The sequence below is a fragment of the Corvus brachyrhynchos genome, unplaced genomic scaffold (genome assembly GCF_000691975.1).
Source record: "Corvus brachyrhynchos isolate BGI_N302 unplaced genomic scaffold, ASM69197v1 scaffold91, whole genome shotgun sequence".
In the NCBI taxonomy this organism is placed as follows: Eukaryota; Metazoa; Chordata; class Aves; order Passeriformes; family Corvidae; genus Corvus; species Corvus brachyrhynchos.
Window position 1 is genome coordinate 5477573 of NW_008236442.1, and position 24814 is coordinate 5502386.

A 24814-nucleotide genomic window follows, 5' to 3' on the forward strand; every position below is an offset into this window, starting at 1 on the left:
TGACAGCCAGGCTTTGCTAACTTTTTCAACTTAAGGCAGCAATTAAAAAATCCATAAACAAGCAGGATCATATCTCATAAAGAGTTCAAAGGATGTAATGGAAATCACAGATTTAACTACTGCTCCTGCTCCTGGATCAGAATATCAATTGAGGCACGGAGATGAGCCCTGGAAGCTTCCCAAGCTTCACTCAGTGCAGCTCAAGATCAGGGACGGAAAGTCGTGGTTAAGATTCCTTGATATTTTGGGCTGTTTGCTGTACAAGATACAGATCTGTATAAAAAAATCATAATTAAATGCTAATTAAAGTGTCTAAGGAGCTGGAAATTTTGAGGTTATAGAAATTTCTTGACTATTTCTGCTTGGTCTCACTTTTACATCCTTTAAGGGTTTATTTGTAAGGAAAAATATGAGAATATCCATGATGGGTCAGGCTGAGCTCTCCTTTATGCCAGGACATCTCCAGCAGAAACAACAGCAAAGGCTATAAAGCCAGACCTGGGTTACAGTGATGTTTTTCTACAATAATTTCACAATATATTTGCTAAGTGCTGATTTACCATCCTGAATTCACTCCCATTTTACACCTGATATTGATAAAAACAAGACACAGGGATCTCAAGGACAAGTTGCCTGGAGAAATGGTTTTCCTTTGTTCAATTTCTCCACACTTGACCCCAAAACATGTAAAATACCAGCTGGAACGGGCTCCATTCTCACATAAACTGGAATAAATTGCCATAATTGATGCAATTTTAGTGTGAAGTCACTGTAATCAGCAGTAGGACAAAAACTGAGCTGTAGGACAAGGTGTCCTAAATGGATCCCTGAGTAAATCTGGAGCATTGCTGGGGACTGGGGTTCCCAGCTCTGCTTGCTGTATTTCTGAATCTCTAAATTCAAATTAAATTGAATTCTAAATTCAAATTAATCCTTTGTGTTGCACTGTATTGGTCTCCCTCCTGTTTGCTTTAGGTTGAGAAGCTGCATTTTCTGAAGGGATGAGGAAGAGAGACTCAGGCTCCTTTCTGGATTTTCTCCCAGCCCCCCTAATCTGCCAGTGGTGCTTCAGCCTGGTCTCAAGCACAGCTCAGTCATTAAACTCTGAGTCACCCCAGGGATTAAGCAGATCCTGGCTCCTTGCACAAATGACTCTGGCCACTGATAATCTTCCATCTCCATGGTTCACACACTGTCAGAGCACTTTAATTCTGGTTTTTTGAGTGCAGCCTTGTCAGGAGAAAAACCTTGGTGACAAAGCCTTTCCCAGGAGTATTTTAAGAGGTGTCAGGGCGGTATTTTAGGAGATTCTCCATAGCAGGAGTTGGGAATGCAGGTTTCCATCTGCCCCATGGCTGTTCCACATGCACACCAAGGGATTTTTGTGTGGTGAGAGCCCTCCTGGCCCCTCAGCCTTTCTCAGAGTCACTAAAGCCCACTGTTCTCCCCCAGAGCTGTGCTGGATTCTCTGTCCCCTCCGGTCACATCCCTGTGTGGGGAATTCATGGAAGATTGATGTGACCCTTTCAGTGCTGTCGCTACAGAGCCATCAGCTGGATTTTTCAGTGGCCATGTGCTGCACTGAGAGCTCTGTACAGTATTAAACACTTCCACAGCACAATTAATTTTGTGCAATGCTTCTGAGTTTAACTCAGCTGCGAGAGCTTCTGTGATCAGCCACAAATCAGTGGTGATTGATTCTGGAATATCCACTAATTAGAACATAGGAGCACTGCAAAAAAATCCAAAATATTGCCTGCATAGATGTACTGAAGATTGATGTACAGAATCCAAAGTCTAATGTGACAGAAGTTTTTTATTTTTAGTAAATCGGAATTCAGAAGCAGGTATTTTTCTAGTCGTTGAGACCAGTGGGATCCCAGCAAAAAAAAATTGTGCTTGTCAGAAGGTTTGCCTCAGGAATTTATCAAGAGTTTTCATCTCCTGCAAAGCTTCAAGGATTAAGTCACTCAAATTTATCCATTACGAGGAGGAAAATCAAAGTTTTCCAACACTTTCCATGGTGAACTAAGCAAAAAAAAAAACAGCATGGAAGGAGCTAAAAGCCGTGATCACCTGTGGTGCAAATACTTGCTGGAGGTAGAGGACATTTGGGGTCAAATTGCTGCTTCCCCCAGTGAAGTCCAGCTGCCAACATCTGGGCTCCATGTTGGAGATGAACGTCTGTGCTGCCAGCTAATGCCACCAGCACCATGACTTGTCACTGTCTCCTGGTGGGACTCACTGTATTTCTGTATAATCCTGTTAATTACTGGCCACAGAAACGCACTGAGAAGCCCCGTGGTTACGGCACCCAGCTGGGATATCGGATACCCAGATCTGGTTGTGCTAAATGAGGCAAAAAATGGGTTTGAACAAGGGGTGCCAATGCCCTAGATAAGTGATCCCATATTAGTCCATTTGCTGGTCTCTTTGGTTTGGTCAGAAATCCCTTATCCTTCACCTGATCCAGCTTACTTAAAGTTTTGTTGTGAGTGACGTGCTTTGGGGAATAAACAAGCTTTAGATCAAGAAATTGGCTTTTTCCTACTGGAAAATATTTCACCTCTGCAGTCAGCAGATGTATTTTCCATGTACTGGATATGAATATGCAGCTCTTTTTTTCTAACCTGAAATTTCACCTACAGGGTGGGTGATGCTCATTAGCTGCGTTTTGCCTCTCCTAAGAATTCCTAACTTATTAATAACCCTCCTGGAGATCAAATCTCTGCAGAGTCTGCATTCAGGCAATCAGCACTGGAGTGATTGCTTCTTTTCATGTTTACTAGTCCTGAGATGTGTAAAGTGTCCTCAGAGTCCTGTCCCTGCATTTCTCCCCCTCTCCTTTGCCTCCTGCACTGTGGTGCCCAGATTCCCTGCTGGACCACTGATGTCTCAGGTTGTGGAGCTGCTCCCCGAGCTCCCTGTCATGACTTGGGCACCAGGAAGGTGATGTTTGCTGTGCCAGTTTGACTCTGCACAGCCAGGACATTCTCCATCCTTTGCTGTTTAATTGCTGCTCATTTTGCTGGTTGATGCTGCTCTGAAGTGAAACTTTGGCCAGTTTGAACCTGCCTGAAATGAAAGCAGGAGGCGACGTCAGCCCTGAAACTGCCTTAGCTCAGTTCCTTCGAGGAGTGGTTGCGTTTTGCAGGCTGGGGTTTCTCTGTGATCACCTCTGAGCTGAGCCTCCCTTGGTCTGGGGTGGGCTCCAGCCCAGCTCTGCTCCCCATTTTCTCAGACGAGCTCCAGTGGCATTTTGGGCATCCAAGGTTGCCCAGGTTTGCCAAGCATGGACCAGGCTTTGAACAAAAAGCTGGCATCAGGTGCTGTGGGTGATTAAACATCGATCCATTAATGATTTAACCTATATTTAAGCCCAGCTAGAGCGAGCCCTGTGTGAGCCCTGTGCGAGCTTTGTGGCAAGCCTGTCCCTGCACCCCGAGCCTGCAGGAATCCATGGCTGAGCTTCCACACCTGAGGGCATGAGGAGGGGACAGAGGCTTCACACCAGCCTTCCTCTGATCCTGGAGATGGAGAAGAGCTGGGACAGCTCCAGGCACGAGGTGGAGCAGCTGCCTGATGTCTGTCCTCACCTGCAGTGACTTGCAGTGGATCCTTGGGAACCATGTTTTATCCAAGGCTTCCCAGAACATTCCACACTCCCAGGCTGGTTTCTGATCTCCTGGGAGCAGCTGGGGCCCCATCAGTGCACAGCCCTCTGTGCCAGGCTTGTCCTTAGGGACTCTGTGGCCTTGAGTTGTCCCTTCCAGACAGCACAAAGGAGCTAAAGAAAGAGTTTGAAAAGAAATGCATTAAACTTAAGCCAAAGCAAAGCACAGGACATCACAAACAAGTGTTGAACATCGCCATTTGGTGCCTGGCTCTGCACAGGATGGTCCAAGAACTTTGTGAATGAAGGGATTCCAGCTCTGAGTGTCCCAGAATGCAGGGATTTCCTACTCTGAGTAAAACTCATCATTACTTTGTGCCTCTTTGTAAATTAAAATATGTATTAAAGGCAGAGAATGCAAATGATGATGTAAAGGTAAATATTTCATTAAAACTCTATCAAGGGGGAAGCAAAAGGCAAAATTTCAAAAAGTACCAATAAAAGAGGAATTTCTTTGCTTTTTTGTGCAGGTGTACCAAAATTCCCCAAAGAAAAAATCGAGCCTCTGGATGTGGAGCATGGAGATTCTGTGATCCTGCACTGCAACCCCCCAAAAGGCATCCCCCCTTTGCATATCTACTGGATGAATATTGGTGAGTAAATGTTTTTTACACAATTCAGACAAGGGGGCTCAAAGCATTTGTCTTCCCGAGCAGTTTCATTGCAGGTTCATCGTGGATGGGATTGGTAATTGTGCAAGTCCTTGGGAGGAATATCTGGATATTGAAGAATAAAACTGAAAAGCAAAGGATGGAGATGTGACTTTGCACGACCCAAAGTTAAATTGTAGAGTGCATTGACACAACATCTCATTAAATACGAGATACCAAAAAATGTATATATTGGTAAGTGATGAGGAGTCCTGCAGTTACAGGAGGGAGGAGATCACCTGTCAATATGTTATTTCTATCATTATTGTTTTTCTCTTTCCATAAATTAATGATTGATTTGTGATAGTAAAGGAAAAATAATCCACCAGGTTTATATAATTAGTTCCTTGTTGTGGGTTTCTGTTATTTCCTGTTATTCTGCAATGTTTGTGTTCTGCAGGAATTTCTGGCTTTTGGGAAGCAAAATAACTCGGGGGTTTTAATATCAATTTTTCCTTAGCAGTTATTATTATAAGGTATATATTATTATATAAAAAATATTTTTTATCTCTTTTCCACTAAACTGGGTGTATCTGGAAGGAAGCACATGAGGGGAGCATTCAGAGCCACTTTGGTTAAACAGCTCCGTGTCATTCCCACCTCACAATTATCTTTCCTTGCCAGATTTGCAGCACATCCCACAAGATGAAAGGGTCTCCATGAGCCTGAAGGGAGACCTCTACTTCGCCAACGTGGAAGAAAGCGACAGCAGGAGTGACTATTGCTGCTTTGCAGCCTTCCCGAGGCTCAGGACCATCGTGCAGAAAATGCCGATGACGCTGAGGGTTTCCCGGTGTAAGTGTGGGGCTGAGCTGTTTGTTGGCTCTTGTTTCCTGAGCTCCCCAGGCAGCAGTGTGTGCACATGGGTGCCCTGGCTCTCTGAGGAGAGCCTCTCTCCACAAAGGGCACGGTGCTGGGTTTATTTCCTGCGTTATTAACCTCGCTCTTCAGGCTACATTTCACTGAGAAAAGCTTCTTGCAGCTGTCAGAGCCCAAAAGCGCCCTGTCCTTCCTCCTGCTGTCCCCACAGCGAAAGCCAAGGTTGAATTAGGGAAATCTGCTGCTCTTGAGTGCAGCAGGTCCCCCAGGAATGGGACTTCACTGGCTTTTGAGGCCTTGGTGGCTGCCTCCACCCTGGGCAAGGCCTGGTTTGGTGCAGCTGCAGCAGTGAGGTTGGAAGGATGATGCTTCCCGGGTTTTTCCAGGCAGCCTGCAGCATCAGTGGTGGCAGGAGAGGTGTTTTCCAGTCCCTCGATGAAATGATGTGTAAAAAAAAGAATTGAAGATTTCTGTTGTTCGTTAAAAATTCTGATCTTTCAGGCCTACGCAGCCCAGAAAGCCAAGGAGAATTTTGTCTTCGTGAATGAAACCCTCATATTTAATACGTGATTTTTGAGAGTTTTCTTGTTGGGATAAGAAGATATAGGATTAAAAGTGGCTTTGTGTGTCTCAGCGCTTGCTTAGATCATATCTTGGGGTAATAATTGTGAGAAAAAAGTCCAAATTAAAGCCAACTTCATGGCTTTTCAAATGGGTTCCCTCCCCCACGGATGCACACAGAGATTAGAGAAAAACAAGATGGGTTTTGGCTGCTGGTAGCCCTGGAAGTGGCCCAAAAACTCACTTCAATGTGTCCACCTTGTCAGCAAAGCCACAGGACTTGGGCCAGGAAAAAATGAGAGGCATGAACTGAAAGGGTTCTGTAAATTCAGCTTGACATTGCCCACTCCACTCTGTGCCAAGGGCATGGTGAGGGACTGCATTAAAAATAAATAGGTAGGGAAAAAAAAACAATAAGAAACAAGAGAACGGATGAATTTTATAACATTTCTCTTTAGTGGATACTTAGGAGTTAGTGATTTTTATTACTGTAGATAGCGAGGATGAAATGCTGATTATATCACCCATGGGGTATTTTGCAGAGTAACACATAACTTTAAGGCATTCTCATTGTATTTTCAAAGCTCTGTTGCTCATCTGTTGCTTTCCTTTATATTTTTCATTCTTCCTTTCTTTTGGGGCAGAAATTGGGGGGTGGGGAGGGGCATGGTTTTGTTTTGGTTGATTTGTGGTTTCTTTTGATTCTGTCTCAACCCTGCATGTTTGTTTGGTTGTCATTTTTATTTATTTCAGTAAAGCATGCTAATGACTCAGGCTCACCTAACGCTGCTGTTACTAAGGGTGAGTTGAATGCATCTGTTTTTAGCCTTTGAACTGAGACTCCACCGGCTGAGGTGAAATGGGAGCTGATAAAAAACACATCACAAAAGCCTCTTGATTGCGATGGGATGGATTTAAGTGGCCCAGGGAGGACAATTGGCTCATCTTTGTAGTTTTTGAGAGCAATCTGCAGGGTTTTTAATAAAAAAGGTTGTTTTTTCACTTGAGAAAGGAGCATTCCTTTCCACCTGTAAGGAGGTGGGAGTAAGGAGGCCGATGTCCTGGGTTTTTGGTGTTATCAGTTCAGAGCAGGAGCCAGAGCTGGATGCTCCAAATCTTTTCCTGGCTGTTAAGAGGACTCTGGGATGAGTCAGCCAGGGTTTGACACCCCAAATTCATGTCACCCCAGGGCTGCATTGCTCCAGAATGAGCTCAGGGTGTGGATTTATGGAGCTTTGGGTGCCCTGTCTCGGCTGTCCCCATCACCTCGGTGTAGATGGGAGGTGGTTCTCTCTGTGTGGTGCCCTGTCTGTGTCACCTGCACACCAAAGCACTTCTCATCCTGGGGATTCCCATCTCCTGTTGCTTTGTGAGCCCCTCTCTGTGGAGCAGATCCTGAAAATATCCTGCTCTCCATGCAGGCAGCATGGTGGCTGTTCCTGCAATTCTCCACCTAATTCTTCATTTTGTTTCAAATATGTGAAATGTAGAGTCTGTAGCTCTTGATTCTTCATTTCTTTGGTTAAATTGCTTTTGAGAGTTTCTCTTTTTTTTTTAAATGCTCAATTTTAACTTCCTCAAGGAGCTTTTTTTGCCAGACAAGCATTGAGGTTTCTGAAAAAGGGGGTTATCCTGGAGTGTTTTGGGATGGATAACTAAGAGCACTCATCACTCCTTCAACTTTGCCCATGGAGCTGAGCCCTGGGAGCAGGACAAGCAGGGCTTGTGCACTGTGACTGCCACTCCAGAAGCAGTTTTTCCCTCAAAGGGATGTCTGAACTCCTGCTGGGAAGGGGGGCCTGGCTGCCTTTGGCAGCAGGAGGTGGAGGCAGATGGGAAATGTTTGAGTGTGTCCAGAGGCACCAACGTGTTCTGCTGCAGCTCAGGGCACTTGTGACACAGATTTGTAGAGATGCAAAGCAAGGGGAAATTAAATTTAAAAATGAGAAAATGGTTCAGAGAGATCTATGTGGTCTTTTACCAACGCATCCATAATTGCCTATTTTTGAAGAACTAGCACCATTTGGGGACTGATTCATTAGTGTGCTAATTGTTACGATAGTGATAACTGGGCAGCCACTGAACCCTGCATTTTTCATCCTAAAGCCCTTGTTTGGCAGGCTGGAACAAATGGGCTGCTGGAATCAAATGCAGGTCAATCTTGTTTTATTATTTTTGCAGTCTTCCTTGCAAATTCTATCTCCATTACTGTAGATTTAATAATTGGAGAAAGAGGGATGATTCTGTGGGATGCTCAAGTCAGGAAAGGTGGGGTTTCACCTCAGGTTTAAAAGATGATGGAGCCAATGCAGAAGAAAGGTAGTGTGGACGTAAAGATCAGGAGCTGAGAGATCAGACTGCCTGAGGGGTGATAGGAAGGGCCAGTCCTAGGCAAACAGGATATAAAACTGTAGGAAAAGGGGTTTCATCAGCACTGCTGCCTGTTGGTATCACTGTACCTCCCTTCTGACTGTTATCAGGAGAAATAAAAGTTCCTGGATTAGTCTCAAAGTGTATAAATAAAAAACCTTCTGGCAGCAGTGATGCTTGTGGCATTATTGAAGGATAAGCAAAGGCTCTGAGCTTTCACACCTAACTTCTCTTTTATTTTATCTTCCAGCAAATTTTATCAAGGAGAGGAAACCCAAACTGCTGATCCCTCCTGAATCTGCTGGCAGTAGCTCATCAGTCACTGTCATCAAGGGAGGTGTCCTGCTCCTCGAGTGTATTGCTGAAGGGCTGTGAGTAATGAAAATGATGCACAAACTTAATCACCTTTGGAGGGAGAAATGGGCAAAAAAAAAAAAGGGATGTTACAAATTACGCAACAGTTTTAAACTGAACTCCTGTGCAGAGCTTTTTGTACCTGTAAAACAGCACAGAGTACACGCAACAGTGGTATATTGGTTATAGCTATAGCTTGTAAACAAGTAATTAAAACCACAGCATGGTAAGTATGGAATTCTTTGTACTGTCCTATTAAAAAAATTGAAATTTTTCCAGTAGTGCTACTTTTGAGATGTTGAGAAACTAAATAACGTCAGCATCAGCTTCTGTGCTTTGGTGCACAACCTGCGAAGTTTCTGTTCTAACTTTGCCAATTCAGTTTTGCTTCAGTGCTCAAAATTATTTAAAGTTTTCCAGGTGTGAGATGTCAGGTTTTTGGGAGCAAAGTTCTTGAGTGATGTAATAGAAGACATGCTTTAAGGAATGGTTGGGCCATTGAGGGAAAAACCGTCAATCTCGGTTACAGCAGGAGGTGCTGACTCAGGTGTGAGTGGGAGCCTGGCTGTGTCCATTCCCCTGCATCCAGGATTTCCATAAAGGACGTTCAGTCCATGGTGTCCTCACAAAGGACAGGATATCGAGGTGTTGGGGGAAAAAAAAAGGTCCGTGGACTCCGGTGGGGGGAGAAATTGCAGTCCAAACCAATATGGTTGATAAAAGCAAGCTCCCTTTATTAGCAAACCAGAGGCACTTATATAGTATACCAGCTTGTTAACTCTTAAGTGGCTTAAAACTTATCAAAGCGAATTTCTACTTCTACATAATTGGACTACATTGGCAAGCTTCTACAGTCATGTTATGATTAAAAGAATTCAGAGTTCAGCCTCCCTTCTCTCCTGGTCAGCACATCTTATCAGCACAGCTGCATCGCTTCAAAACTCCCTTCTTGTTCCCAGGCCTGTTTCTCACACAGGGATTTTTCTCATGCAGACAGTTTTTCTCACACAGGCCTTTTGCTTGCAGGCTCTTGCTTGTACAGTTCTTTTATTGATCCCATAATTCTATCAGCAATCCATGCCCCTGATCCTTTAATAATTTTGCAACATCGAGGAACAAACCCATGGCTCTGCAGGAGTACAGCGAACCAGAATCAGCTGTATTGGTTTGATCCTGCTAAATCCAGCAGCAAAGGGCAAACCTCAAACCTTGGACACTTCCAGGGATGGGGCAACTACAGCTGCTCTGGGCAACCCGTTCCAGGGCATCACCGCCCTCACAGGGAAGAGTTTTTTCCTAATATCCCATCCAAACCTTCTCTTAATCTGAAGCCATTCCCCCTTGTCCTGTCACTCCAAGCTCTTTTAAATAATCACGCTCTACCTTGCTGACTCCCTTCAGGTAGTGAAAGAATTAATATAGGGAAGGGGTAAAATAGATGCTTTATGATGGGAAATCGGGACAATTCTGTCCTTATTGTAAATAACACGGGGCAGACTAAGGGTAAGCAAGGAAAGGAATGGGAAATAACAAATGTTGAGTGCCACCCTCACAAGAAGCTGTGATTCCCTTCTCAGACCTTTTCCTGCTGCTCCAACTCACTCAGACACGAGCCCTGCTTTGCTCTTCCAATTTCCCAGTTTCTCCCATGTGCCTGTCAGTGCAATAGTGGAGCTGCCACCAGAGAAACAGAAAATCTGTGCATCCACTAAACCCCCAGTGAGAGCAGAGTCCTTCTGGTTTGGCTGTGACAGAGCTTTGTGTGGAGCAGAGCTTTAAATCACCGGCCCCTCGTGCTGGACATGGAGCTGCAGACTCCGCTTCACACGGGGATAATTCCTATTAAAGGCTCTGCAATTATATTCCCTCCATAAAATTCCAAAGTCAGGATATTTATCTGCCTGAGCATGTTTAGGGTATTTTGTTTTTCCATATGGGCTTGAAGGGCATTGCTGGTGGAAGCTGGCAAGGAGCTGAGTTGGCATTCCCGAAAGGAGGTGCATTACTTGTCTCTGTTGGACTCACTCCAGGTATCTGCAGTGAGTTTTGCTTCCCTGTTGCAACACTTCCTCGTCTAATTCACTCCCCATCAGGCAAATCTGCCAACCCACAAACCTCCCCATAGCCACAGCTCTGATTTTAGAGGGTGTTCACGGGGTTTAATAGGGAAATCACCTTGGAAATACTCAAATAGGAATTTTGATGTGCAAGCATGAATATCAGATACAAGAAGAGAAAGCCAGAAAAGTCTTCCTGTCCTTTGGAAAAAGGTGAAAAGAAAGAAGTATTTTTGTTTCACTCAAAAATTTTCCAGAAAACGTTTAAAAATTCATTTTTTAACTGAAAGGGTTTTTTTTAAGTAGTCACTTTTGAAAGAACACAAAGTACTTCTTTGCCTTATCACCAAACACATCTTTTCATTGAAATCCTTCAAAAATGCAACTTCTAGAACCAAATGTTACTTTTATTTGCTAGAATTCCCATTTTCAGCAGAAAAATGATCAGCTTTGCCTACATCTCTGCCAACCCATGCTGCCAAATGCCCACAGACCATGGAAGCGGATTTCAAGGAACTCAGATCGGGGGCACCCGGCTGCAAAACAGGGAATTAAGGACATTTCCAATCTGTCATTTTTTGAAGATTTATACCCTGAGCAGTGGCAGTGGCAGGAGGGCACGGCCTCAGTGCAGCACGGAGCTGGCTTTGGGACAAGAGCGGGATGAGGGCTCTTGCAGGGAATAATGGGATGTTTGCAGGGCTGTGCTCAGAGCGGGTGGAACAGCAGAATTTCTGGGTACCTGGGGCTCTGTGCCTCCTGCCTGGGCACTGAGCCACAGGGACAGATGGGCACAGGAGGGAGCAGCTCTCGCACTGTGGCCGAGCGTCCTGTGCGGTGTCGGGGTCACCCAGCCCTGCTGGGGACGTGCAGATGACGTCTGTCCCCAGTTCTGTGTCACTGTCGGCGCTTTCTGAGGATGGGAAGAGCATTTTGGCCACCTCCAAGAGGCAGGCAGGGGGGAGGCCCTGCAAGGAAGTCTGGCCCTCCTTTGCTGTCCTTAGGTGCCCTTTTGGAGGAGGATGGAATGAACTCCAGCCCCTTTCCTGCTGTCCATGCCAAGACACATCCAAGGAATGCAGCCTCGTGCTTTGGCCTGGTGAAAATCCCACTCCCAGGGGTTCTGCAGGTCAAGGAGCAGTAGGGCAGCTGTGTGGTATAACCCTTAGGTAGCCCCAGAGTTTTAAAAGGGCTCAAAATCTTCTAAAAAACACCTCCCAAACCCCAGGCGTGAACTCCAGCAGCTCTGCCACGTGAAGCATCACAGCAGCTTCTTGTACTCAACTCAAAATCTTGTTTTTTTCCTTTGTTCTCAGCCCAACTCCTCATCTCAGCTGGGTAAAGGTCACTGGGAACATGCCCAAGGACGAGCCAGAGACAGAGAATTTTGGGAAGATCCTGAAGATCGACCAAGTGACAGCGGCTGATGAGGGGACGTACCAGTGCACAGCCAGCAACCCCATGGGCAGGGCCTGGCACGAGTTCCACGTGCACGTGGAAGGTGCTCAGTTCTCTCTACTAAGATTATTGTTTTGGGACAAAAAGGTGGGAAAAGGGAAGTGAAAGAGGCTCTTTGTTAATATTGATGCCTTTTCCTGGTCTTAAAATCAAGAGCCAAACACTGTTAGAAGGGAAAAAGGGATTTTACCTTGGTATTTATTTTAAGGATCCTTAGGTGCACACATCTAGGTCAAGTGCACCTCAATGCACACAGCAATGCACACCCCAAAATGTCTGGTATAACATTATAGTTGTTACTAATTAGCAGATCTATCAAAGATTCCCCAATGAGAGGCTCAAATGAGCCCCCATCCCCAAGGAGCCTTCCCCTGGATGGTTCTATCTCAGTTTACAGAATGTGTTCTGGAGGGGACTTTGGGGTCTGGGGCACACTGATCCCCAGCTACGAAGCTTCTGAGATGTTGAGTCTCCTGGCTGAACAAACAAGGCCAAGAATGTAGGCAAAAAGCACTAAGAATACAGGAATTGTAAAAAGGTATAGCAGGGGTTTGAAAGAAAAGGCAAAAAATCATCATGGCATCAATATGACTCAGGCAATTCCATCAATTTATGCCGGCCTCTTGAATTTGGGAAGGTTTGCATGAAGTAGCACCTCTAAACCAAACAAAAAATATATAAATAATGCTGCTTTTTTTTCCCCTGAACCATGAAGGCCTTACAAAGCAGTGAGCAATATAAATATGTGGGCAGCTTCAATATCTAAAAGATGGGAGGGAGTCAAGCAGAGATACTGATGAAATGTCTTGTACTAAGCTGAATGTCAGACAAAAAGATCTAATTATTCTTTTTGCTCTTAAACTCTGTGAAAATGGCCATACTGGGCTGGATCAGAGGGGCGTTTAGCTCAAGTCCTTTGCTTTGGTTTCCACTAAAAGTGGGTTCTTAGGGAGGGCTGTGAAAATTCAGTGAGCAGACCAGGTACCACCCCTTGTCTCCTTCACCTGTCCCTTTGCTGGGATTTCTGTATAGGCACAACCTGAGCTGAGAGTGTTTTCTGTGTAATCCCTGAAAAGTATCATAAAGACTTGTGAAACAAAGTAAAAAAATACTTTCAACTATTTTTAGTGGTTTAAAAAATGGAAATATGACCCTTTTTGTCACCTCACTGAGTATCCAAGGCTCCTTTCTCCCTTCTGCCCAAACCCTAAGGTGTGCACCAGGTGGAGATGCCCTTTCCTAGGATCCAGGCAGAGCTCTGAGGAGTCTTTACAGAGCCAAGAACTCTCCCTGCCACTTTCTCTGCCCAAAATGTGAATCCTGAGGCCCAGCTGAAAAACTTGCTGAAAACATTTCCCTGATGAAAAATGCTCCAACCTCTGCTCTGCACTTAAAAAATAAAATAAATCCTGGGCAGTTTTACCCTGTTGGAATCTTCCAACTGCTTCATTTTCATCTGGGCTCTTCACCCCTCCATGCTCACCAGATTTTTGATGGGAGAAGAGCACTTTGAGCTCTCTGCTCTGTATTTGCTCATCACCTGAGGAAAAGATTGTTCTCCCAGTGGCTGATGAACCATCTCCATTCACTCGACCCAACCATGTCCCTTGCACTCCTCTTTCCTGTGCTGGGCGTGTGGCAGAGGAGGATCCCAGGGCATGGCAAGTTCTCAGCTGCGGTGGAGGGGAAGTGCTGACTCCTAGAAATCCTTCCAGATGGTGTGGAGCATCTCTGCTGTAGCAGAATATTTTAACAATCTGGCTATGATTTTCTCGGCTGCAAAAATCGATCCCTTCAAAGAAATTGCAGGAGCTGCAGAAACTAAAATACCAGAGAAATAACATTAATTTTGCAGTTTAGAATATTGACCTTCCTCTCCCACAGTCTCCAGAGAAAAGAAAACTTCCTGGCAAATTGTTATTCCTGCTTATTAACAAACAAGTGCTTAGAAAAAGAGAAAAGAAGGAAATAATCCCACTCCAGCAATTGCAATGTAAAAAATTGCTTTTGCAATTGCTATTAAATCCATTTTCCGTGTGTGTAACTAATGGTGGCTCCTGTCACCAGCAGGGATTCTTCCCATCAGGAGTCACCTCACATCCAAGGTATCAAGGTAAAACTGAGCCCAAACACTGTTGTCTTCTACAATTTCTGAACAGCAAACGTCGCTGTCATTAATCACAGATGGACACGTTCATCGTTCTTGCAGGAGCCCCTGTGAGCACACTCAAGGGCAGATCCTGAGCTCTGCCATGAGCATTAATTTCAGGAGGCTTCAGGGAGCTTGTGCTTACGTGGGGTTCCCTCACACCTGACAGGTTCCTCTCCCAGGATGCATGCAGGGAGAAGAAAATTGAAAGTGGAAGAAAAATTATCTGTTATTAACCTCCAGCCATCCTCAGTGGAGTGCTGAGGTGTAAAGCAGGGCTTTTCTGTCACTATGCCACGTTTTCTGTTCTTCTTTGTAGTATTTGAGGATCTCAAACCAACACCCCACCCTTCTAAACACCAGTTTTAATGATATTTGCATGCAGCCCACTTGCTAATCCTACCGAGTCTGAGGGCAAAGATTCAGGCAGTCATTACCAAGCATATGAAAATATTCAGCAAGCAAATTGCTTGACTGTTTGAGCACTTTAATCTCTCTTTGCAAGGGGAGATGTAGCCTGGAATACCTGAGCAGACACGAAAACCCCACTGTTGTTTTTAAAATGAGAGAGGATTATTTTTTAAAAAAGTAGCAAAGCAAGCCCACAAATTGTTTTGGCTTCAAATGTTTATATGGTTATGGTTTGTAGTTCACCAAACCCAACAGAAAATGTACATGTAACCTCAAAACCTTGCAGGATCACAATGATCTACAGTTACTTTGATCTTGGTTGAGGCTCCTAGATGGGGTTTAATAGAAATAATTGTTACAATATAATGATTAATTATAGTAATGATGTAATAGCTAAGGGCCTTTGCAGTTCTGTCTCATAATACTTTTATTACTCAGCCAGAGAAAAAGAAAAGAGATTAAATTAATGGGAGGCAGAAGCAGAACCGGGTGTTTTAATCAGGCTCAAACTTTCTGTTTCACTGGAAAATTGCTCCAACAGGGATGCAGAGCCCAAGGTGGTAACAGCAGCAGCTGCTGCTGGCCCTGGAGTGGGATGGATCCCCAGCCCTTGGGAAGATGTGAGGAGAATTTGAAACGCACTTGACAAACTGGGGACGTGGTGTGGGATAAAAAGGACGGGCTTCAGTAAGCACAAGTGCAGAGCAATTCTCACCAGGCAGCACTAATTGGCTTCATCAGCACAGGCTGGGAAATGCCTGGTTGGGTTCATCCAGAGAATCCACTGCGTGGCACGGGGAGCATCGCTGGGAAGTGTTAGTCTGGCAGAAAAGGTGAAAATCAGCCTGGAAAGTATAAAAAAAGTGGTGGTGTAAGAGACTGCTGAGAACTGCGACGGCCTCACCTAAAGTAATCAGGTTTACATCATGCACTTGTTCAGGATAGGTCAGGAGAAGGCCACAGGGATGGTCACAGAGCTCAGAATTGTGGTATCTGAGGGGAAAAAATACAGATATCTTTAATTTAGGAAAAATTACATCTGGGGAATGCACAACGGCCTGCAGAGGAATGGAAGTTTCTCCACCAAGTTCCCTGGGGGTGATGGAAGATGGGAGAGTTGAACTGCAGCAGGGCAGAAGCTGGTTAGATGTCCCAGATTTGTTCTACTCATGGAAGAGGCTGAGGGGAACGTTTGGATCCTTAGTGGATGTTTTAGGTGGAGATTATCCTGCTCTGCTCCAGAAGGATGCAGGAGATGCCCATTTGAGATCACTTTCATTTCTGGATCTGTCAGTATTTCCCATAAAGACATAAATCAGTCAGAAGGAGAAAACTGATTACTCTTACCAGGAAGAATAAATGATGCAGGGAAATATTTGCCCTTCCAGATTAACTCTTTGATTATCCAACCCCTGGATTTTGGAGTTGCTAAAAAATACGTGTATATTTTGTTGTATTTTGTATACTTTAAGCGGTACAGCACCTCTGCCACGTGGAAAGAGGTTCCTCAGCCTTCCTGTGAAATTGCATTTCACACCTGGCAAAATCTCATTGCCTCTGACTTCACAGCCTCATCACTTCCTTGGAGCACCCACAGCAATTCCGTGCTGGGAAAGGAAAGCAGTGACACCAAATATCAGCTCACATTTCCAGAGTGTGGGCACAGGTGGAGATAGGAAGGGATATTCCAGGTGGTTTTTATTCAACCTGTGCCTGGTGTCTCCAAAACAAGGAATATCCTGTCTCAGGTACTGAGTTTGTGGCAGATTTAGAGGAAAAATTCCAAATCAACCCTTTAATCAGGACTGCTAGAGACCTTTTCACCTCCATGCCTTTGACTCGTCTTTTTCTGATGAAACCATGATATATATGAGAGAGAAGGAAAAAGATCTGCAAAACCAAAATGTTTGCAGAGTTTTTCCATGGAGCCAAATCCCAGGAAGCTGGACAGATGTGGTCATGTCACTGTGGGACGGGAGGTGGCACTGAGTGAGGATGGTGGTAGGAGAATCTCTGCTGTGTGAAGGAAATGGGATGATCTTATCATTTTAAATAAGCTTTAGTGGCTTGAATTTGACTTCAGTATTTCTGTGTTGAGTGTGAGCACTGATGTTTTGGTTGAGCATATCTCACTGATAACATCTGTTGCTGTATTACCAGGCAACAGCTCTATTAATCTTCAAAGCATTTTCTGAGCATTAACTAATGAATCCTCACGTGTTTGCCTACATTAGCTCTCCTTTCCTAGTAAGGAAAGAGGCCCAGTGTGCTGTTCAGCACTTGCAGAAAAGGCAGTATCAGGTCTGGTGTTAAAATCTCTACGTTTGGTGCCTTTCAAGGGGAAATGATGAATTCAAGGTTGTGTTTCGGGTTGAGGCTGTCCACTGAAGGCTCAGGGACCTGCGTTCAGTCAGTAAATTAGGCATTTATGAGATAAATTCTCTTTTTCTCCCCTTCATCTCCCTTCCCTCATTATGGGTGTGTTTTCCCAACGAGGTTTGGGTACCTGATGCTCCTGGGCTGCTCTGCAGAGGAGGTTTCCCAGAGCTGGAAGAGCACGGGAGCGCAGCCGCACATGGCTGCTCCTCTACCACCACCCTGTGGGCACCCAAACCTCTCATCCCCAGCCATGAGAGAATGTTCTACCATTCCTAAACGTGTTACGGATCAGCCTCTGGTCTGGATACACGATGGAAAAACAGGAAATCGGGGTGATGGTGCAGTTCCTAGCACAGGGAGAGGGGCAGGTGGATCAGCCCTGTCCTGGAGCTCTGTCAGCTCCCGGGAAAGGCGGTGGGAGCCTCTTGCTCGTGCTTAGGGAGGAAGATTTGAGCTGGATGGGTATTTACACCTTGTTTGCCTTGCTGTAATAGTCTCGCCTCATTTGATAAACGTCAGTCACCTCTGAGGGTCCTTGTGGAGACACTGATCCTTTCCCTCCTTCCCAGCCTCTCACCTCCCGCGTGCATTCCTTTTCCACTTGGATAAACACTGCCCGTTCCTCCGCCTGCCGGACACTCAGCAGGCCTGAAGGGGACAGGACTGGTGTGTGCCGATCCTGAGTTTACCTTTCCCGGCATCGGGAATAGAAGGAATGCAGCTCAGCCGCGGGCTGGGCTGCGAGGAGCGGCTGGGAAGCGTTGGCTTCGTTTGCCATCTCCTGGAGGATCCCGGCTACAGCAGAGGCACACGCTGGGCTGCAACTGATCCCTGCCCTGTCCCTTTTCCCAGAGCCTCCCCAGTGGCTGAAGAAGCCCGAAGGTGGGGTCTACAGCGTGGGGACCAACCTGGTGCTGCTGTGCGAGGCCATCGGGAACCCCGAGCCCAGCATCCAGTGGAAGCTCAACGGGATGCCCATCGATGGTACGTGCAGGGGCCGGTGTGCTGCTCCAGGCCGTGTCCAGTGGGATGTGCCTGTGTGGCACCCGGTGGGAGGGGGCCCACAAGTCCTAACGCACTGGGTGATGCCTGCTTTGGCACCTCTTTAGATACGATTAATGTTTGTTTACTTAAATAAGGTAATATTTAAGTGGCATCTAGAAGAGGGTGGGGTGAACGCTGCACGTGTGGAGCATGGGTACCTTTGAGGTGCTGCCTCTGCCTCTCCTGTAACTCTCCCATCTTCTGGGGATCTGGGACAGCTAGAGGGCTCCTTTGTGCTCCTGAGTAAGCCCAAGTGGCTGGAGAGCACTGGTGTAGCACTATTATTGTTATTATTATAATTTTAGAAAGTCTCTGTGGGGAATTTACTGGAATTTGGTGCTCTGGAGCACTTTCCTCAGGCCACGGGACTGCTGGCAAAGGCAGGGCCCTGGAACTCACCAGCTGTTGGGCAAGGTCTTGGTTTGATCCTCAAGATGTCCTTTCCTTTGGCTTCCAAGCAGTGAGGAGAGCCTGGGAAAGCCCCAGTCACGGTGTTCCTCCAGCTCCTGACACAATCTGGTGTTTTCCAGGCAGGACTTTCCGAGGGAGAATCTCCACCAGGGAGATCAGCCTGACCAACCTGCAGCTGCAGGACAGCGCCGTGTTCCAGTGTGAGGCCTCCAACAAGCATGGCACCATCCTGGCCAGTGCCAACGTCAACGTCCTCAGTGAGTCTCCCAGGCTGTCCCCTCCCAGAGATCACATCCAACACCCCCAGGCTGAATCCTCAGAGCAGCCTGGGGCTTGTCACCATCTCATGGTTCCTTTGGACTGGCCCCAGATTTTAAGAAATATTGTCCAAATTTATACAACAAGTTTTACCATGGGCAGTGTTATGTGCTTAGCACAGGCACTCCTGAGCTTTGATATACTTTAAAAACATGGTTGTGGTTGGGCTCAAAAACCTGAATTCAAACATAGTGGAACCACTGGGGATTGTATTGTGACCACACTTCTGGTTTTGAATTATTAAGTGTAGTTTTAATCTTTGATTTCAGTTGTGATGCTCAGTCTGAAGAAAGGGAGTGAGGGGAATTTATTTAATAAAAAAACATCTCCGGAGGCAGCGGAACTGGGTCTATTTTCTCTCCTGGATGTTTCGATTTCTGACATGTCCAGCAGTAAATCCCTCTTACCTCTGTCAGTGAAGCTTACGAGAGCTCAGTTGCTCAGTGCAACTCTTCCAAACAGCTGTGAAATTCTCATTAAACCCCTCAGCCTTTCATCCTTGCTGGAAAAGGGGATGATGCAGGGCTGATATTTACATTCCCAGTTCTGAAATGCAGTGTGCTCACCTTGCATTCCCTCCTGCAGATATTGCCCCCCTGATACTGACCTCAGATGGGGAAAACTACGCCACAGTCGTGGGTTACAGCGCCTTCCTGCACTGTGACATCTTTGCCTCACCTGCAGCAGATATCAGATGGTGAGATGCTGGGAATTGGGGTTCTTTCCATGTGAAACAAGTTCCTACAGGCTCACACAAGTTTGAAAAGTCTGCTGGTTATTATTTTGTGGAGTTAAGAATAGAAGTCTGTAACAGAACCGTATATAATGTAAGTTTTCTGTGTTTAAATGCACTTTTAAGAATTCTGAAGAACTGGTTTGGAAGAAAAGAGTTCCTGGAAGTCCCCAATACCTGCATGAGACAAGTGCCAGGCTATAAATTAAGCAAAGCCATGCCGTTTATAGCCAGATCCTGCTGCAGCTTCATCAGTTTAATGCTGGCAACTCTTCAAGTTTGGACCTATTATTGAGGTGGAAACACAGTGACTTACAGAACTCATTTACCTGGACATGCTTCCATAGGGTTGGAAATCACAGGGTTGTCATAGCAGGTGACAGGTGCAATAAAATTGCAGGTGGCAGCTGTAGATTAAAGAGTATTTTAGAGACCTTTTTAGACACTGTGGGTTTGGTGTGCAGGACTCTTAAGTCCCTTTATGATTTGCTGCACGTGGATAAAGTGTCTCACTAATCCTGACTTTAATTGCTCAGTGGCAAAGCCGAGTCCCAAAATTCCCCTGCAATAACCCCTAGTCCTGAAACAACACTTCCTGCAGTAACCCAGACCTGTTTTTCTCATCTTTAGGACAAAGGATGACAGCAAAGAGCCCCTTTCGGCATTACGCTATGAGTTACACAAGAACGGCACGCTGGAGATCAGGGACACAAAGAAGGAGGATTCGGGATCCTACGCCTGCTGGGCTGCAAATTCTGTGGGGAAAAGAGCAATCACTGCTAATCTGGATATAAGGGGTGAGGTCTCGCTTGAGAACAGAAAAATAATTCACAACTGCTAAGGTTTGATGTCTGCAATTCTTCGGGAAATATGTAACGAGTAAATATTTGGTCCAGGGTGCAGATTTATTCTGTAAATTTAGGAATTCTCTGGATATTGCAACCTGAAATTGTGACAGGTCACATATGTATGTAGCCTTTAAAATAGTCCCAAATTTACAGCTGGATTTCTCCATGCTTACACATGGTGCTCACTTTCTTCTGGATGCTTGCAGAAGCTGCACAAGCCACCAAAAATGTGCAATTTGCACATCCATCAATTCCATTACCTTGAAAGGATTGTCCCTCCTTTTTGCCACTGGCCCTGTTACACTCAAGGCAGGTTCTTGGCTGACCCTTGGGAGCCCTCCCTGTGCTCCTGGGCTTGGTGAGGTCCTTGTTGATCCAGATGTGCTCCTGCTTCTCCCTCAGCTGTGAGATTCTCCCTTCCCTAAAACTCCTTCCCATCTGTTGATCAGAAGGCACATCCCAGACTGGATTAACTCCCAGAGTGGATACCAAGCACGTTGCAGGATAAGTTGGGGGTGCTGCTGGTTTAAGGATTTTGCCCTGGGCTTTTTTGCCTGTTTGCTGATAAATATTTGTAAACAGAGCAAAAAAAAATTCCTCAGATGTGTTTACTTCTAAATTTTAGCTCCATCCCTTGCGCTGCAGCTCTGTTTGAAGGGATTTCTGTGCTTGGCTGGCAGGAGGGGTTTTCCCTGGAGGGTGTGATGGAAGTGGGCAGCTCCTGTTGAGCACGCAGGTGGCACTTAGTGGGTTTTCTACAAATTTACTCAGGATTTAGGGCTTGCCAATAAAACAGCCCCTTAAATACTCAATTAGCAAAGTCCTCTAAAGTGCTCTCTGATGTAGGTTTGCTGTGACAAACTTGAGGAAAAATCCCACTCTTTGTGTTCCATTTCCACCCACTCCCTTGGCTTTGTGAATTTTACAGTGATAATAAACATGAAAATGTACAATGAAATTCTCACAGAGCAACATTTCACTGCAGAAATAAATTTAGCTTAGTGCTTTCTTCTTACTTATTCATCTGTTTCTGCATTCACATTACAGTCAATTAAAAGAACAAACTTGATTGCAATAATTTTTTCTCACTTGACTTTAATAAGCTTGTAATTTTTCTTGGATCATTACCAAAGCTTATTTCAAATGGCAGTTAGACATAAAAATCATATTCAAGCCTTTTTTTTCTATCATCCATTTAATGACAGGCTGCTAACAAGGATTTTCACCTGTAACTTTTTTTTTGGTGGATTTTTTTGGTGGATTGTTTTTTCTGGAGCCCTTTGCTTTGGAGCGAACTGAAAAATGTTTCAAGATACAAAATATTTCAAGATCAAAAAAAGTTTCAAGATAAAAAAAATTAAATCCTGGCAAATATCTATTTCAAACCCCACCATCCTTCACTTCAAATGTTTGTATATATAACAAAAAAAAAAAAAAAAAAAAAAAATATTTTTCCATGAGGTTGATTTGAATAGATGAAGTGCTTGGTGAAAATTTGATGTAATAGTCCCTCTCTCTCCTAATCAAAGTGTTTTTCTGTGATCAATCAGACGCTACAAAACTTGTTGTTACTCCGAAGAACCCCCGAGTGCTGAAATCACATTCAATTTTATTGAAATGCCAGGCTGAGTACGATTCCCACTTGAAACACAGTTTTAAATTATCCTGGAGGAAGGATGGAGATGAGCTGCCAGTCAACAGCACGGAGGGTGGCAGGTGAGTGGGGAAGGAACAAGGCTGTTCTTGATCTCAGCTGAATAATCTGGTGTGGTGCTGGAGCAGGAGTTTCATTAAACATGAGCCTTAATAGCTTGAAATGCAAATTTATGTCTGCAAAGAATTCTTCATGCGATGTGCCAAGAGATCTGCATTTTATACACAGCTAAATATAAATGCAGCGCTGTGAGATTTGAGCCAAGTGGTTTTGGGGTTTATTAACTCTCTCACCATCACAGCAGCACATAAAGTTATATATTAATAAATATATATAATACATATATATATTTTATATATAGCGTAAATTTTGGCCCAACCCAAAAACACAGCCCTCACCCCAGTGCAGGTTGTTTCTCCACTTCAGTGGAACCAGCATTTTCCTACAGTTTGCAGTTATTTGGTCGAAAAAAAAGTCTTTGCAATGTTGAAGTGATGAAAAACAGCTTTCAGGGATTCTGCAATGAATTTTTCCTACACGTGAGCTTAGGATTTGCCAGGTCCAGGCTGAATTTTGCCCTGTTTTTGGGTTTCCATTGACCTCCAGAGTTCCATTGGCCTCAAGGGGTTGGAGCTCAGCCTTTACGCCATAAGAGGGGTCCCACAGGGGGCAGTCAGATGTCTTTATTAATTACCACAGGAGAGAGATGGCTTCCTAAATACTGCAGTGCTGGAGAGGCTGAAAATCCCGTGGAGCCCTGGTAGAGAGGGCAGGCAGTGCCATGGAAATGCCGTGTCTGCCCCAGAGTCCATGTCCTTGGATTCATGGCAGCTTCCCTGGTGCTTTGTACATGACACAAGTGCCTTGGGAATGCTCAGTTGCCCTCAACCTTTTAAAAAATTCCATCATAAACCCCATATATTTGTCTCATTAATGACGTGCCAATATCCTATGTCCCAGACGCTCATGCAGTGCATCTCCATGTGGTTCTTTTCAGAGCAGGATTGACAGGCCAGCCTCCAGCCACAGAGGCTAAATTGCCACAAAACACAAATAATAGTCCTCAGCACAGTGTAGAGCAGAGCCACAATTACATTTTAATGTAACAGGCCCAGTGTTATTTTATTTAATGAAAATGTCCTGTGCCAAGTTCTTTCACAAACGGTTTTTTTGGAGAACAACGTCTGTGTGCCATATTCATCTTAGAAATTCTTCTCATCCTTATTACCTTTTTTTTTTGGCCCTGCAGGATAGTCCTGGACAAGGATACCCTGTTCATATCCAGCGTGCTCCTGGAGGATCAGGGAGTTTACATGTGTGTGGCCAGCACTGCCCTGGACACTGCCAAGGCCGAGGCGCAGCTCATCGTTCTGGGTAAGGTCGATTTTCCCACTGTGGAAACAGCTCCTTGCAGCAGAAATTGCCACTGCAGCTCTTCTGCCTCTTTGCTTCTTTTCACAGAGCCTCAATAACCCAATTTCACAGAGCCTCTCACTCCTTAACCTCAGCTGTGCTGTCCATTATCTCCAGGAATGGCGATGCTGACACAAACTCAATTTATTTTCATCTTTGTTGCAGTAAGATGAGGCAGTATTTTTGCCTCAGTTCAGTGGCTACAGGAGTTGCCCAGGCTGGAAGGTTTAAGAGCATATTAAGAATGGCTCTGCTGCTGCTTTGAAGTCTTTGGTCAATCCTTCACCCCACTTTGCTGGAGGTTTGCGCAAGAATTGGACAATTTTTTGAAGGCCATCAGGCCAATATTTGAATGTGCAGCTCCTCAGAAGATCAGTGAGAGTTAAGCACCTGAAAGGATTCATTATCTCTGTGAACCTGAGCATAAATGATTGTCCAGGGCCAAAGAGCAGAGAAGAACCTTGACCCGCCGTGGTCTGAAGCTTGGCCTTGCATGAGCATCCTCACAACCTGCATCCCTCCCTGAAGGACCACTTGGAATTAAGAGGGTGAACTTGTGGAGTGCTGTGCACCCATGGCACCCAAGGGCAGCAGCCAACAGCCAAAATTTTGCTTTGTGGTCACAGTTTTGGCCAGCCTGGTCTGGTGGAAGGTGTCCCTGCCCATGTCAGGGGCCTGGAATTAGATAATCTTCAAGGTTCCTTCCATCCCAAACCATTCTGTGATTTTGTGATTCTCTGACAGCTTTGCGTCATTTTAATTACATTTAATTTTGCTTCATTTTACATTTGTATTTATTGCTGGCAGTGACTGCAGCAAGGAGTAAGTCAATCTGCCCTTCAAGATGTTTTTCCACTTTAAAGGAGTGATATTTTTCAGTAAATAGTAAATTAGGAAGATGCCGTGCGCATTATTTATGGTGCTGTGTCCTTCAGTGCTGTATAATTCAAAATGTTTGTAGACTCTTTGTTGCTTCACTTATGAAAATTTCATAAAGCACTTTATTCCTTTTAAAAAGGTGGTTTGCAGAAGAAGAAAAACAGTTTTGTGCTCTTTTCCCTTGTTTATTGTATGTGAGAAAGGTCTGGGTGAATTAATAACATCTGTTATTTTCCAAGTGAAAAATTCAGGTTTTGGCAATCAAGGACTTGTGGGATGACTGAAGAACTAAATATGGTACAGATGGAGACATCAGAATAGGGGCAACTAAGAGTAAAATAAATATTCTGTTAGAATAATTCTAAGTATTTGTTGTGTGTTTAATGAACAGGTAGAGGGCTGAGTATCTGTAAGATGCACCATCACCATCTTTAAATTAATATCTTTAATGTTAACCAGCTATGCTCTGAGGATAGAACAGCAAAATGCCTGTAGATTAAACTGTGCTTTCCTGATTTTCCCCAGGTACCAGAGAAATCGGGAAAGAAATGCAAAGAAAAGGAAAAAAAAATTCCAAATATAAACTTTTTGACTTCTTGATGTACCCTGAGATGAAAACTCAGTATTGTAATT

General features: G+C 44.8%; 1 protein-coding gene across 7 annotated transcripts in view; it reads left to right on the top strand.

Annotated features, from left to right (window-relative positions):
* Positions 1–24814, top strand: part of CHL1 (cell adhesion molecule L1 like) — a 105478-nt gene that overhangs the window by 57937 nt on the left and 22727 nt on the right. For 6 of the 7 annotated variants that reach the window (XM_017747249.1, XM_017747245.1, XM_017747248.1 and 3 more), the window contains 11 exons: positions 4144–4266; positions 4948–5118; positions 6457–6504; positions 8324–8444; positions 11801–11985; positions 17734–17865; positions 18456–18593; positions 19240–19351; positions 20018–20184; positions 21786–21951; positions 23139–23263. In XM_017747249.1, coding sequence (XP_017602738.1) covers positions 4144–4266; positions 4948–5118; positions 6457–6504; positions 8324–8444; positions 11801–11985; positions 17734–17865; positions 18456–18593; positions 19240–19351; positions 20018–20184; positions 21786–21951; positions 23139–23263 — 1488 coding nt within the window. The remainder of the gene's footprint in view (positions 1–4143; positions 4267–4947; positions 5119–6456; positions 6505–8323; positions 8445–11800; positions 11986–17733; positions 17866–18455; positions 18594–19239; positions 19352–20017; positions 20185–21785; positions 21952–23138; positions 23264–24814) is intronic. The other variant, XM_017747247.1, reaches the window with a different exon arrangement.